Source organism: Cryptomeria japonica, chromosome 1 (genome assembly GCF_030272615.1).
Source record: "Cryptomeria japonica chromosome 1, Sugi_1.0, whole genome shotgun sequence".
NCBI lineage: Eukaryota > Viridiplantae > Streptophyta > Pinopsida > Cupressales > Cupressaceae > Cryptomeria > Cryptomeria japonica.
The window spans coordinates 528,009,695-528,026,751 of NC_081405.1; the positions used below are offsets into that span (position 1 = coordinate 528,009,695).

Below are 17,057 nucleotides of genomic sequence, written 5' to 3' on the forward strand. Positions count from 1 at the left end.
TTTCTTCTTCTTCTTATATATAATCTATCATACACAATGTTTATGTTTCGCTGATCTATTTTTCAAGACATTTCAGCAAATGGAAACATTTTGATCAGTGATCAGACATATTGTTACCTCCAACTAGTAACAAGCACTTTTACAGTTCCTAAAATTTTCTGTATGGAGCAATTTTACAGGCATTGCTGACACAAATTAATGTGCCGTTACGCTGAATGCAGCAGAAGCCTAGGGAACAAGTGGAGCATTTACTCGCATATGTAGTACATGTATTTTACAGCTAGTGAGATATTAAAAAACAGTTCTATATGTAATGAAACAGACATTTCACTCTGAAAAAAATAACAAATTGACAGTTCTCCAATATTTTGAGGTAACCTGTAAGCTTGGGTGAATAAGAAAAACATATTTACAACTGGCAAAGTTCTATTATTGAAATAGGCCCCTCAGAAACAATCCCCTTAAAGAAAGCTAAAAATTACAAGCCAAACTCAATGAATATGGAAAATATGGAAAATATTTTAACAGTTGGCTCTTGGTATAATTTATTCAGCTCAAAATCTGTTGAAAAATTCAGGTCACTCATCATCACCTTGCATAGGAAAAGGATTGAATTGCAAAAGTCGGTTTGATTAGACAGGCTGTCCCATAGGCCATGTTTAGTCTTGTAGACGTTACAATTATTTCTTCTTCTTCTCATATATAATCTATCATACACAATTTTTATGTTTCTCTGGTCTATTTTTTAAGACATTTCAGCAAATGGAAACATTTTGATCAGTGATCAGACATATTGTTACCTCCAACTAGTAACAAGCACTTTTACAGTTCCTAAAATTTTCTGTATGGAGCAATTTTACCGGCATTGCTGACACAAATTAATGTGCCGTTACGCTGAATGCAGCAGAAGCCTAGGGAACGAGTGGAGCATTTACTCGCATATGTAGTACATGTATTTTACAGCTAGTGAGATATTATAAACCAGTTCTATATGTAATGAAACTGACATTTCACGCTGAAAAAATAACAAATTCACAGTTCTCCAATATTTTGAGGTAACCTGTAAGCTTGGGTGAATAAGAAAAACATATTTACAACTGACAAAGTTCTATTCTTGAAATAGGCCCCTCAGAAACAATCCCCTTAAAGAAAGCTAAAAATTACAAGCCAAACTCAACGAATATGTCACCGGGTGTGTACAAAATCACACAGCACTTTCTTCTATGTGCTACACAAAACTTCTTTAATATTAGATAGGTAAAAATATTAAAAAAATTCGCTCTTGGCATTAAACTTCAAAGTTTTCCATTAAATACAAGAATGCGATATAAGATTGTGCAATCTGCAATCTCTCCTGCAATATCAGCCAAAAACCAGACTCCTCAAAGCCATCCCATAGGTATTAATCTCATTAATTTCCACAAAGGTCTAAGTGAAACTATGTGACGTGTGAGATCACGGGGATTCAAAGCCAAAAACTCTGAACACACCTGCACAACACCCAACAGCCCTCAGATAAAAAGTTTTGCTAATAATGCAAGAAATACAAATAAGAAACAAATTGACCAAGAAAGATCTCCATATTTTACTTCAAGTGTAGAAACACTTTTCAAGGAAATAAAATTAAAAGAAATGACTATCGAGAGATTATTTTGTCCCAACTTTCGTATTTGTTAAGTAATAACCTTCATCTGCTTGATATTTATTTTTATCATCTCCTGCAAATGCCAAAAGATTGTACTTTGGATTCCACTCAACGCTATTCATGGCTGCTCGACAGGGTATTTGATGCACCGTTCGTCCAGTCTGAACGTCAGCCTACAGCAAAAAGTATGAAATTCTTGCTAGTTAGTTTTTAAAGCAATTCAACATTGAAAAGGTCGGATGTCAACATGCATCAAATAAAATTTTAATATTTTAGTAGAGAATACGACATACTATATCAATAAAGAGATCTTCACTGGCTGAAGCTATGTATTGCCCATCGTGATTAAAGCTAATTGTCCTCACTGGCCACCTGGAGAAAGCCTCACATTAAATTTGTAATAATTATGTCCATGCACGTGATGTGAAGCCATGGAATTAAATCTTTAAAACTAGAAATGATATTGATTTTTCATCTTCAATATTGACAAAGTTTGAAAGTCGGTAAAAGCAAAAAATACTACTCAAGAGAGCAGCTTATGCATAATTGACAGTCAAATGACAAAAGAGAGGTCCAGTTCACATAGATGAGAAAGATCCATGCAATTGAGCATAAATTATCATCCGAGGAAATATACAATCTGTGACAGAGAGCATTAGAATCCACAAACAAAGAGTGTTTCCATTGACCTGCAAATTCCCAAGACAGTAAACCCTGACAAACAATTTATGATGATTAATGAGTTGATAACTCACATTTTAGTTTGCGACTCTATTATAATATCAATCTTCTAAAACAGGATGTATAGAAAACAAAACAGTTTCAACTATAGCCACTTGCATTATCTTTTGATATGCCTCTGAAAGCATTCATTATATTTATAAATAACATACTCTAGCTTCGTAAAGGTCCGCACACACAGCATCTCAGAAAGATCCCATAGGCTGACAAGAGCATCTGCACTTCCAACTGCAAAGTACCTGCCAGAATCAAAACGAAGTTATAAAAATAAACGCCAGGATTAAATATATACAACAAACAATCACATCCCAGTCTTTCCTTGTCTCTAGCCTACATTTCAAGCTTGAATTTAACATTTGCGACCATTCATCCATATTCATTGCCAATCAGTCTCCTCCAAAAATAATTTGAATTGCAGAGTAAAGACCTATTATTTGAGAATGAAAACTAACATTGAATAACAAAACTGTATGGTGAAGCAATTACTTCATGAAGAAACCTCCACAGATTGAGGGCATATCCAATGCAATTCCTAATATGAATGGGACTGTACAAATTAATTTCATAATTAAAAAAATTACAATGAAACAGATCATCAGTAATAATTAACAAGCCAAACAAAACTAAGGTGTTTTTTTGTGAATAGCCATATAAATCATAAGAACTAAAACAATATACTCAGATACGATAGTCACGGTCCCCTCAATGTTGTTATTCCATGAAATGGAACACGTTTTGTTGCTACTATTGCTCAAAGGTGCTTTGTAGTGAAAACTACATGCTTTAATACAAATAACAAAACATGCTGCTAAATGCAGTTACAAGATATGATTCTTATTTGCTAATTTCAATATTATATCATCACCCAAAGGGGAACCTCCTCACAACTATATCTTTATCAACCAAGATTTCTTTAGGAAGGATGAATCTGTTCTCACCACTCACCAGCTCAGAATAGTAGTAGAGAATTATATTAAACAAGACCAGCAAATATGCAAACCTCATGATGAGCGACACTAGAATGACTCTCAGAACACATTTGCTCATGAGCAGAAAAATTGTGATCATAAAATTAATAAGCAAGATGGACTATTAGTGAACCAACGTCGATATTGATAATCTAGTCTTTCCTAACCTCATATCAATCCAACAAGTCTTGCACTTGCCTCTTCACATTCTCCAACACACCAAATTCCAACAAGGCGTTCTTTGCTACAGGGACCTGTTGTGACCTTTCTCACACATCGCCCCATTGCAAATGGGGACCCCCTGTTTTCTGCTTTTTAGGATTCTGCTTAGGCATCGCAACTGCTAATCACCAGTCTTTTTGCAATTTTGAGAAGTCATCCAGGTCAAATAGGGAATTCATGCTCGGAACAATCTTTGGACATTGTCAAAATGCTCAGAAGGCCCAGACGACGAAAAAGCAGTTGCTTGGGGTCAATTCTGACACCTACCTATTTTTTAGGAATTCTGTTTTTTTTGCTTTTTTGCTTTTTTTGCTTATTTTTATTTTTGGCACTTTGGGACCAATCCGGGAAGCAGCTTTATTGGCTTGCTTTTTTCTTTTTTTCTTTTTTTTATGCTTTTTTTTAAAGTAGATGTAGGGTTTGGTCCCTCGGGTTATGTCATCAGTGCCCATGTCTTCAAAATCAAAAAATTGTGTCTCTGAGTGTAAAAAGCAAGGAAAAAGATCAGGGTTGGGGTTTGTTCCAGAAGATCCAGATAAAAACATGGCAGATCAAACTCAAGGCATGTTAATGATAATGTAGCTATGGTCGGATTCCTTCAGGCCAACATAGTCAATCCAAATGTCTAATTGACCTATCGGCCTTAGACATTTATGTGAACCGATTTATTTGATATAATTAAATGACAACTAAGCATATGCGATTTGCTTATGTTTAATATAAATGATGTAATTAAAAAGTCCCCCCATAATTATAATTTTAGGGGCCGACTTGAAAGTCAGCCACCCTTACATTGGGTCGTGACCTCTTGAAGGGTGCCGACTCTTGGAGAAGAGTCACCCTCGATAGGTATAAAGGAAGGTAAAATCTTCCTCTCTTGGAAATCAATTACAACATCCTTCAGCAGTCCGATTACATCCTTCAGCAGATCATATTCCATCATCAGCAAATCGCACCTTGCATACAAGTCAGATTGAAGATCGTAGATTATACTTTGACAGTCCGTGTATACTACTGTGATTCGGATCTTCATACTGCAGTCTATGGTGAATTGATACATTCCGCTTCAAGGAGTGAAGCATTCTTGTAAAGATATACTTTTATTTGATAAAAATAATCAGACTATTTGTTGCTGGGTTTGTCACCTTCAAGTTGGTGGAAGGTTTTCCCAAGGTACATGCTTAGTATTATTGTTTGAATTGTCTAATATCTGCTATATTCTAAATCGGATCACTAATTTAACATGGAATCAGAGCGGGTTTGAGAGGATCGTGATCAGATTTCTTTATAACAGTGAAGTTCTCTTTTATCTCTCACCTTTCAAGAGCAATATCTAAGCCTCGAAAAAAGGGTTACGGTCTCAAGGTCGAAGATAGACTTGAAGGTGCTTCAAACTTGACTTTGTGGAAGTTTAGAGTTCTTATTGCACTTGAAGAAAATGATCTTCTTCAGTTTGTGGAAAAATAAGTTTTACTTGAGACAAAAGATCAAGAGGAGAAACTTCAATTCAAGAAGAATGTCATATAAGCGAAAAAGATATTGATTGACTCCGTGAGGGATCACTTAGTGCCTCTCATTTCCAAGATGACATCTGCAAGAGACATGTTCAAAACCTTGAAAGGCCTATATGAGATCAACAACACAAGTAGGGCTCTTGCATTGAGGCAACAACTTCATCAAGTCAAGATGGCGAAAGGAGAATCAGTCATGTCATTCTTCATGAAGATCTCAGAACTGAGGGATCAACTAAGCGCTATTGGAGATCTAGTGGTAGACAAAGATCTTGTCATGTTGGCATTGAATGGCCTTCCTCATTCTTGGGAGCCATTTATTCAAAGTATAAGTGGAAGATCCAAATTGCCTAAGTTTGATCGTCTTCGTGCTGACTGCATCCAAGAAGAATCTAGATTGGCTGCAAGGGGAATTGTCAAAGGTTCTCAAAATGAAGATTCTCATGTCCTTACCACTCAATCTACTAAGAAGAAAGGAAGAAATTGGAGAAAAGGCAACTTCGAGAGGAATAGAGATCAAAGATCAGATCTTGCACCGGATTCAACGAAGAAGAAGAAAGATCTCTCCCATATTCAATGCTTTAGATGTGACAAGTTTGGTCACTATGCAAGAGATTGTTTGACAAGGCCTAAGCAACAAGAGGCAAACATTAATGAAGTCTCAACTCAAAAGGAAGCAGAAGACAACTCTAATGGATTCCTCTTCATATCTACCTTATCAAGTAATGTTCCCATGGATAGTGACACCTAGCTAATTGATAATGGAGCTTCTCGACACATCACAGGCTATCGAGAACGTCTTTCGGATTTGGTGGAAAGGGAGTCTAATCTTCAAGTGATCATTGGAGATGATGCGTGCTATTCAGTGAAAGGATTTGGTGCTACATCACTCAACCTAGAATCTAGAATTTCTCTTTCATCTAAGTGATGCATTATTCGTGCCCGGAATCAAGAGGAATCTTGTATCTATTTCAGCCTTGGAGGACAAAGGTTATCAAGTAGCATTTTCAGAGAGAAGAGTTCTTGCGTGGCCAAAGAACTCCAGCATAAAGACTGCTCATGTGGTCAAGAATCGACATGAGAGTTTGTACAAACTGTCCACTCATCCAATTCAAGCTCTTCTACACGACTCTTCCAATTCTAGCGAACTATGGCATAGAAGACTTGGGCATCTACATTTCAAGGGTCTTCCATCATTGGAGAAGATGGATAAAAGTATTCCTAAACTTAGTCATGTACATGATGGTACTTGTAAAGGTTGTGCTATGGGTAAAAATACTAAGAGTCTATTTCATAACAATGAAAGTAGGTCAAAAGAAAATTTTAGAGCTTGTACATTCTGATTTATGTGGTCCAATGTCAATGGCATCCCTAAGTGGATTTTTGTATTATGTAACTTTCATAGATGACTACTCTAGGAAGACTTGGATTTATTTCTTAAGGTCTAAAGAGTCTGATGAAGTCCTAGGTAGATTTAAAGAGTTTAAGGCTCAAGTAGAAAACTCATCTGGAAAGAGAATTAAAGTTTTAAGGTTTCATAATGGAGGTGAATACACCTTCGGTAGCTTTCGTGATTTCTGTATTGAGGCAGGGATCAAGAGGGATATTTGTGTCCCTTACAATCCACAACAAAATGGGGTTGCAAAAAGAAAGAACAGATCCATTGTTGAAGCTACAAAAGCCATGATCCACGATCAAGACGTTCAAACCTTTCTTTGGGCAGAAGCTTCTAAAACAACAGTGTATGTTCAGAATAGATGTCCTCATCGGATATTGCAGAATATGACTCTAGAAGAAGCCTTTTTAGGGATAAAGTCTGATGTCAGTCACTTGAAGATCTTTGGTTGTCCAATGTATGTCCATGTACCCAAAGACAAAAGAACCAAGATGGAACCTTCTGGCAAGAGAGGAATATTTGTGGGCTACAGTGAAACTTCTAAAGCCTACAAGATTTACATTCCAAGTCAGAAACAGATAGAGGTTAGCAGAGATGTTACATTTGAGGAAGATGTTGCATTCAGAAAATATAAAGGTTCATGCATGAAGATAGATGATCAAGAGACTCCTCAAGACATGGACATTGATCATACTCCAGAGATTCAGAGGGAGTCTACTGAACTTGAAGCGGATGATGATCCAGTTGAGCCTTTGGATCCTACTATTGTGAATCAAAAGAGACCTCTTTGGGCAAGGAACACTATGCAGGAGGCAAAAAAGTGTGCGGCTCCTAGAGGCACATTCAGAGAAAGTAGAAGACCACAGAGATTCTCTAGCAATGTTGCATTGATGTGTAATCTTATTGAGACTGAACCTTCCAGTGTTGAGGAAGCCTCAAATCAGCAAGTATGGAAAGATGCTATGGATGAAGAATATCAATCCATTATTAAGAATGATGTTTGGGATATTGTACCTAGACCTGAAGGAAAGTCAATTGTATCTTCCAAGTGGCTATTCAAGATTAAGCATGCAACTGATGGAAGCATTGAGAAGTACAAGGCTAGATTTGTGGCACATGGTTTCTCTCAGAAAGAAGGAATAGACTATGAAGAAACATTTGCTCATGTTGCTTGCTATACTTCCATCAGGACCATCATTGCCAATGCAGTAGCAAAAGGATGGAAGCTACATCAGATGGATGTCAAGACAACTTTTCTCAAAGGGGTAATTGAAGAAGAGGTCTACATTGAGCAACCTGAAGGCTTTGTGATTCATGGGAAGGAGTCTCATGTTTGCAGACTAAAGAAAGCATTATATGGTCTAAAGCAGGCTCCTCGTGCATGGTATGAAAGGATCGACAAATACTTGGTGAGTTTGGGTTTCTGCAAGAATGATGTTGATCTGAATCTTTACTTCAAGATAGTCAATGGTGAAGCTTTAATCTTGATTCTATATGTTGACGACTTATTTTTTACTGGGGAAGAACATCTCATCTTTAGATGCAAAGAGTTGCCTTCAGAATTTGAGATGAAGAACCTATGACTCATGCATTTCTTTCTAGATTTGGAAGTGTGGCAGAGGCCTAATGAGGTCATCCTGAGTCAAGGAAAATATACCATTGGCATCTTGAAGAGATTTGGGATTTTAGATTGCAAGTCTATGTCTACACCGATAGAAACTAACTTGAAGAAGTTGAGTGAATCTACAACTAGTTCAGATCTTGTAGATCCTACTATGTACAGACAATTGATTGGATCCTTGATATATCTAGTTAACACTAGGCCGGATATTTGCTATGCAGTGAGTGCACTTAGTCAATTCATGTGTGAACCAAGGCAGATACATCTAGTTTCAGCCAAGCATATCTTGAGATACTTGCGTGGCACAATTGGATATGGCTTGAAATATTCTTCCAGTGTGGACCTGAATCTGCAAGGCTATTCAGATTCTGATTAGGCAGGGAGTGTTACTGATCGGAAGAGCACCTCTGGTTGTTGCTTCAATTTGGGATCTACTATGATTTCTTGGTGTAGCAGGAATGTAATGTCCCCATTTTGCGAGCATCAGAGTTTGTAAGAATTAGCCTATCATTTGACCCTCGTAGGCTAACAATTATTGATAGAGGGCCTCGTGTGGCAGTTACTTGGTGATTAGAGACATTACTCTTCAGCTGGATTCAGGCTTTGGCCTTTGCACAGGTTTTTTTGACTCAAATTGGCACACTTACTATTTATAGTAAGTCACTATTCAGGGTTTCTATTTTTAGACAGGCATCCAATCACATGGAGAACAGGGAGAGTCGACTCCTAGCTCAGACGGCTTAGCAATCAGACAAGTACATCAAGAGATATTAAAGTTTAAGTGACTTAAGTGATTTATTTAATATTTTAATATTATTATAAAGTTCTAAAGTAACTTTATAATAACAGTCACTTTAATATAATAAAGTGCGTTAAGTGAATAATTTAATGTGGGAATAAATCTTTTATCCCACATTGGCCAGGAAGGTGTTTGAGCTCTCTTAAGGAAAGAATAAAAGGAAAGGCAAGAGTTCATTCTCGGCATCCAGTTGATGAATAGTATTTTGATTGATTTTTATTGTGGAGCCTAGGGCTTTCGCAATTTTCTTCTTTGATCATAGGAAACGGAAACTTCCTATTGATAGCAATTTTGAAGGTGTGAAATAACACCTGAATTATTGCAGTTGTGGGAAAGAATACTTCAGCTCTTTCATTTGTGCAAATTGGTGGAGTTTTCTACAAGGGTTTGAAGTTTATTGTTGAAGAACATTTATAGTTGGTTGTGAATCATCCTTCTTTGGCACATGGAGTTATATCATTCTTGTTGGGAGAGATTATCAACAAATTATTCAAGGTTTTAAGAGCAGATTGCAAGTTTGTTCTTGCTGCTACAGTGCGCATGAACAGTGCGCTACAGTGCCGTGAATAGTGCTCATGAACAGTGCCATGAACAGTGCGCTACAGTGTCGTGGACAGTGCATATGAACAGTGCCGTGAACAGTGCGCTACAGTAGTTTGAGTTCTATAGAAGGGGATTTAGAAAGGTTGAACAGCTATATATATTTGACAAGGGATTTGCATATGAGGAGAATCAAACCAATATATCAAGGCAGCCATTGAAATACCAGGTTTTCTATCTATGGTCATTGTATTAGAAAATCATTACTTCATTGCATCATTTGCTATTATGATTATATCATGAAATATTTGGAGGTTGCATATGTTTAATGGAAATATAATTTGCATATTCCACATTCATGGTAACATTCAACGTTGATCAGCCATTTAGCTTTCATGCCAATTGTTTGCTTAAATGCCTAATGGCTGTAGGTGTACTTTGGGATGCATGACAAGTGTTTGTCTTAATGTCAACTAGCTGTACTAGTTAATTTCAGTCATTACATATGTGTGGAAAGGTCTAAAACAACTAGTATATCATTTCCATAACAACTTTGCATTGTTAGAAGCTTTCCATAACTTCATTTGCAGCCTACAAACCCAAAGAAGACAAATAAAGAATTCACTACAGCGGCTTCAAACATTGTATGCCAAATGTTTGACAATATTCCTTGGTGTTCATATAAGCAAAACAGGGTCAGATTAGCCAAGGGATATTACAAGGAAGCAATCTTCAGTGGCACTAAGCACCGCAGAGGTAAAATACATTGCAGCATGTGTGGCAACTCACGAAGCAGTGTGGCTTCGGAAGCTCCTTGTAAGATTGTTTGGACAATCATTAGAGCCTACAGTTATTCATTGTGATAACCAAAGCTATGTGAAACTTTCTACCAATCCTGTGTTTCATGACAAAACAAAGCATATGGAGATCAAATATCATTATATTAGAGATATGGTGCAAAGGAATGCTATTCGGTTAACGTACATTAGCACTGATGATCAAACGACCAACATTCTCACCAAGCCTCTTGCCAGAGTGAAGTTTGTGCATTTTCGAGACAAGCTTGGTGTTGTGGAGAATGAAGCCCTAGCTAAGAGGGAGTCTCAGCATTAGTGATTTCTTGAAATGTACTATAATGCATTCTTCTCTGTGAGAGAAGTTTGAGGTGCAAGCCCTTGTTAATGCATTCTTCTCTATGAGAGAAGTTTGAGGTAAAAGCCCTTGTTCCACCCTCTGCGAGTAGCCATGGTGGATGTCATGTTGAGAGACTCAATGACTTAGCACTTGTGTTTATTCACCCTCTGGGAGTAGCCATGGTGAACATCACGATGAGATGACGACATAACATTGAGTGATTCCGTGATGAGCACTTGTGTTCATTTGCATTTCCATTCATGGGAGTAGCCATGATGGACCCACCCTCTGGGAGTAGCAATGGTGGATATCTTTACAAAGATCGAGAAGGACTCCTCCCTAGCTAAGAGAGAGTGTTAATGATAATGTAGCTATAGTCGGATTCCTTCAGGCCGACATAGTCAATCCAAATGTCTAATTGACCTATCGGCCTTAGACATTTATGTGAGCCGGTTTATTTCATATAATTAAATGACAACTAAGCATATGTGATTTGCTTATGTTTAATGTAAATGATGTAATTAAAAAGTCCACCCATAATTATTATTTATAGGGGTGACTTGAAAGTCTGCCACCCTTACATTGGATCGTGACCTCTTGAAGGGTGTCGACTCTTGGAGAAGAGTCACCCTCGATAGGTATAAAGGAGGGTAAAATCTTCCTCTCTTGGCAATAGATTACAACATCCTTCAGCACTCCGATTACATCCTTCAGCAGATCGCACCTTGCATACAAGTTAGATTGAAGATCGTAGTTTATACTTTGACAGTTTGTGTATCCTACTGTGATTCGGATCTTCATACTGGAGTCTATGGTGAATTGATACATTCGGCTTCAAGGAGTGAAGCATTATTTTAAAGATATACTTTTATTTGATAAATATAATCAGAGACTATTTGTTGCTGGGTTTTTCATCTTCAAGTTGGAAGGTTTTCCTAGGGTACATGCTATGTATTATTGTTTGAATTGTCTAATATCTGCTATATTCTAAATTTGATCACTAATTTAACAAAGCATGGCAATGGAATAAAGTTTGGAAGGTGGCCATCAAGTTTGCACAAGGTTTAGTCATGGCCAAAGACTAACAAAGTCCGCCCAAGGAAGAATGGCCAATGTCTTGCTGACCATGCAGACCGCCATGTTTTATGTCTTATCAAGCAGCCAAGTCCACCCTATGCATGGCACAGGAAGCTTGAAGTCCGCCTAGCATATGGGATGGATGGCACAACACTTAGCACTTGGCCTAGCATGTCCACACTCCACACAACCTCAAACTCCGCCATGCCTAAGACAAGACAAACTCCGACCTGCAGCATGGTAGAAGGAAATGTCAAAACCAACTTGAAGTCTGCTCAAGGAGAAAGTGAGGCATGGAAAGCATGGCCAAACAATGGGTAAAGTCCACCAAAGAGAAGAATGTCTTATGCCTACCAAAGTCCGCCCTATACATGGCACATGAAGGTAAAACTGTAAGCATGGTCTAAACATTGGCAAAGTCCGCCCTTGGTCTAGCACTCTCCAACTCCGCCCATGGTGAAGAAGTTCCAACACAAAGTAAAGTCTGCCATGCCAATGGAAGATCCAAGTCCGCCTTCTCAGCAAGGGAATGGTCAAAAGAACTCTAAAGTCCGTCATATGCTAAGACTTCACAATGTCCACTCTGCCTAAAGACATCACCAATCAAACTTCAAAGTCCGCCAACAGTTAGGAAAGATGGCAAAGGTAATGCAAAGTCCACCTTGGCCTAGCACACTTCAAGTCCGCCTATGGCATGGAAACATCAAAGTCCACCTACAAGAAATAAGGGGATGGCATTGAAACATCAAAGTCCGCCTAGGAGAAATAAGGGGATGACATGACATATTCAAAGTTCGCCTAGGGGAAATTGAAGAAAGAAAGCTAAAATGGCATAATGTTAGTATGTTCAAATGTATCCAAAGTCTGCCACATCCAAGAGAAGGCTCAAAGACATGATTAGAACGTCCAATCAAAGCTCAAGTCCGCTCAAGAGACATGGCTAATAAGGCTCAAAGTCCGCCTTGGCCTAACAAAAGAGAAAATTTTGCTTTGTCTAAGGGCATCCAAAGTCCGCCCTAGCATGGTATGTGAAGGTTGAAGTCTAGCCCAAGCAAGTGCAAGCATAGCCCTAAGGTTCGCCTTGGCTAGAGAGCCTTCAAGTCTGTCCATGATGAGAGGAAGATGGCACAAGGAAGAATGGCCTAGGACTCGCCAAGTCCACCTCAGGCTAAGGACAAAATATTCAATGTGTTAAGAAGTTTGCCATAACATATAAGAGGAAATAGTTTGAAGACTATGAAATTCACCCAAACCATAATTGGCATAGACATAAAGATGGTCAAGATCGCCAAAAGCAAAGAAGAAATGGCTAGAGAAACAAATAAGTTTGACATGAAGCACATACAATTCGCCATTAATGAAGGATCAAGATCGAAAGGGTTGGAAGATAAAGTTCATACGCTTAGAATATTCTTGTATTCTTCCAACACTTAGAATTATTTCCAAAGGGAAAATAAATTCAACACTAAGAAAAATTCAACACATGAAAATTTTGAACACACATGAATTTCTAAAGGCTCTTTGCCAACACAGTCACCTACCCAAAGAATGAAAGGAATTTCCAAAGTCCGACCCAAGTGTTGGAATTTGCCAAGAGAAAATAAAATAAAAAATGGCTGTGTGGAATTTTTCCACAACAAGAGAATCAAATTTTGACCAAGTATTGGAGGGGAAATAGGAAGAAAGAAGAAGAATAAAGAGGAAAAGTAAAGAGGAAACAAATAAAATCCTTGTCCGAGGGTGCAGTTTGTCCTACTTAGCACAAGCCAAATTCGAAATTGAGGGCAAATCCATAGGCAAAGTTCATTCGAGCATAGAGATGGCCAAAATCTCGACTAGGCATTGTAAGGTTCACATTAAGATGTCGCAAAATGAAATAGAATAGCCAAAATTTGGCTATGGGAAAAACTTCATAGAGAAAATTCCAAATTCCTCCATTGTGGCATAGGCATAGGGGAGTTATTCTCCAAATTCGGGGCACATGGAAGAATTTCAAGGCATCAAGAAAGGAAAATCTTTAGACTTGGCGAAAATATAGAAAGAAATTCCAGATTTCATTTACAATCCCAGACCTATTGAAGCAATCAGGGCAACTTCTTGAAGGATTTCATCTCCTGAAGAATTAAAGACAAACTCCCAATCAGAATCAGATGGTGGCAAGAAGAGTATTTCAAACAAATTTCCATACTTGGACAATTTCTTGACACAAATTGAAGAATTCGGGGAGGACATCTAATGTGTTGAGGTGGCGCCTCGTCATCTTCCAACCAATTAGATTGTTCCAGGTCAACATGTCCAAGTTCAATGAACCTAACTTATCCAGAAGCTTCTAGAAGGCATACTTCACAATGTAACAACCTTCTATTTTATTACTGGTTTATATTTAGCAAGAAGGACAAGTGTCCTCAAATGTAATTTTCTCATTTGTCGAAGGGTAGCTAGTTGTAGCAAACCCTAATTGGGTTTTATTTTGTAATCTCAACCATTGATTTGAAATCAATCCTGACCATTGAATTGCAATTGGTGAGCCTATAAATTGAGCTTGCCCCTCATTTGTAGATCGTGGGAGCATGTTGTAAAACATGTTGATATAAGTAAATTGTTGCTTATGACTACCAAATTGTTGCTTATGACTGCCAAAGTAATAAGTAATGCATTGTTCAAATTGATGGTGATTACTTCTCTTATTTTAAAGTTTGCATGGTTCTTATCCCTCATCATAGTTTAAAATATTATTTCATGTATGTTAGACGAATACAAGATCTGATAAGTATTGATTTATGGTGAATCTTCCGCTCATACTTTTGATGGACAAATGATTTTTGTTCATTGTGTAAAGTTAGTCTGAGCTTACTTTGTGGATGCTTAACTTCTGTCTGGATGAATATTGTTCGATTTGATGGTAGTTGTTCATGACATGAAAATAATAAGCACATCCCTTGAAGATTGCACCCACTTTGTGTAGTTGTCCTAGCGTGGCGAAGAAAAGTGTTGTTGTTGGGTTCACCTAGTCAATACCATCTCTTGAATTCTTGGGAATAGATTGGAACTTCTAAACCCTCATCTCCTTTTCAATTTTCTTAAAGTCCATGATTCAAAACCCAAACGATGGACCTTCATTGTGAATTGAACAAGCCAAGCGTAAGTCCCCCTTGTATTTCAGCATACATAACCGAGGTAGCTATCCAACACAAAGTCGCCCGTTCGCACATATAAACCTTGGAGTCGTCGTGTGGTCTTTCTTGCAATCTTGGCACACGTAGTGATTTTGTTCAAGAGAGGGTAGAGAATCCTTGGATATTTTATTCTAATGTTCGGTAAATGATCAAACGTGAACCAACGGGACCTCTGTTTGCCCTCTCGGGTAAACGGTTAAATGCAGAAAGTAAATGCACAGAACATAATGGAAATATATTAAATAACCAGCCTCTGTATTAATTCCACAGTCCATGTACAATAAGTGCTTATAACATTACATCTCACACGACTAACATGATCATACTTCGAAGAAAAGGTACACAATATATAATACCCGAAGGGGTGCGACACAACCGTCGCGACTCCAACTACCTACCCGTCGGCTAACTAACTGACCGCCGTAACTCATTATTACCGACGACAACATAAACATAATATAACAACATAACATAATGATTCTTCCCGGCAACATCATCCCCCCCAAGAAAAGAAGTCGAATCCAACGACTTAATAAAAAATAGAGATGAACGGCAGGAACTACTGACGCCAGTCGGGCCCGGATCTTATACACTTGCTGCGTCCTCGCCTGAAAACCCTTTTCTGCTACCATCCGATGCTCAAGTGCGGATTTCACCAATATTGCTTCCTTTGCCATCACAGTCCTCCTGTGCCTAACCCAAACTTGTCTGCAAAACACGTTTTTAAGTCTCAGCTTCCACCAACTGCTACTCAAATGATACTATCTCCCTAGCCAATTTGTCCTCGATAGCCACCCGTGCTGCTCTCCCGGCATCCAACTCCTGGGTACGCTGAACTAAGTCTCACACGACTATTGCCTCCAACCTGGTCGTCAGCTCCTCCCGAGCCCTCTGTGCATCCACCAAGGCAACCTCACGTCCAGCCGAGACATACTCCGAGTTCCTCAAAGCGTACCAGTCATGCCTGGAGGTGGCCACAATCCGCTGGCACAAATGCTAGGAGACAGCTCAAATCCTCCATCACACTCCACAAAGGCTAAAAACTGAACTGAATAACTCCCTGGTGTCATACAATTGCGCGGACCTGCAATGCCTTCCCTCAAACTCTGTTTGTTCCCAACCTCCAAATCCGTCTCCCTCTACAGCTTATGGCTTCCCCGCCAATGCTTAGCTGCAGGCTTCTTTCTCACAGTACGGACAACCACAACACTTCCCGTGGTATTTTGTAGCTCAAAAATAAACTGGGGGTCTGGGGGCAGCGCCCCAGGTGCGCTCCCTGTCGCAGTATAGGGCGGGGTCGAGGGGCAACGCCCCCGCCGCCAACACCAATTTACAACCCTCAGAACCATACGAAAGTCCATGGCACACAGCATTTCAATGATATTTTAAGATGCCAAAAACCCTTCTTTTCAACTCTGAATTTCCAGTGTCCTGGCTTCAAACTCCAGCGAATCATTTTAAATCTGGTCATCGTCGTTTTTTTTTTTGTTTTTTTTTTGGCAATGTAATGTCCCCGATGGCACCCCGGCCATACAACCTCCCTGTACGGTCAACAACAGCACTGGCACCTCCGATCATGCGGCCACCTTCCCATGCATTCAACACCCTCCACCGTACGACTCTGTTTGTTTGTGCGGGGGCTGCGTTTATGTCTTCGTGCTCCGCGACAACGGTGGTTTCCACCGCACGGTGGTGGACGTGCTACCATACGATGGTTCCACCGCACGGTGGTCCCACCGTACGATGGTTCCACCGTCGGTGTTGCCACCGCACGATGGTCCCACTGCACGGTGGTTCCATCGCACGGTGGTTCCACCGTACGGTGGTTCCACCGCCGGTGTTGCCACCGCACGGTGGTGCTACCGTACGATGGTTCCATCGTGGCTTTCTTCCTTTTTCTACGGTGCTTCCACCGCCGGTGGTGCTACCGTATGGTGGTTCCACCGTGGCTTTCTTCCTTTTTCTTTCTTTTTTTCTTTTTTTTTTCTTTTGTTTTTTTCTTTATTTTTTTTTTAATTTTTTCTTATAATTTTATATAACTTTTGACCGTACGGTCGCTGTCGTACGACCGCACAATTTTTTCATTTTTTAATAAATTTTTGACCGTACGGTCGCCTGTCATATGGCCGTACGTTTTTGTTTTTTTTTTCTCCTAATTTAGTTGTCTTAGAGAGTCGTCTACTCGGGTCCCCTATCTCTGGGATTGCCCTTCATCCTTCTCGGTTTT

General features: G+C 39.1%; 1 protein-coding gene across 1 annotated transcript in view; it reads right to left on the reverse strand.

Annotated features, from left to right (window-relative positions):
- Positions 1–598: 598 nt before the first annotated feature.
- The window catches only part of LOC131059916 (THO complex subunit 3), a 142,395-nt gene continuing 125,936 nt past the window's right edge, over positions 599–17,057 (reverse strand). Inside the window, exons 8-11 of the mRNA XM_057992987.2 lie at positions 2,539–2,625; positions 1,939–2,017; positions 1,686–1,818; positions 599–1,490 (exon numbers count right to left, since the gene is read on the reverse strand). Coding sequence (XP_057848970.2) covers positions 1,456–1,490; positions 1,686–1,818; positions 1,939–2,017; positions 2,539–2,625 — 334 coding nt within the window. The 3' untranslated portion in view covers positions 599–1,455. The remainder of the gene's footprint in view (positions 1,491–1,685; positions 1,819–1,938; positions 2,018–2,538; positions 2,626–17,057) is intronic.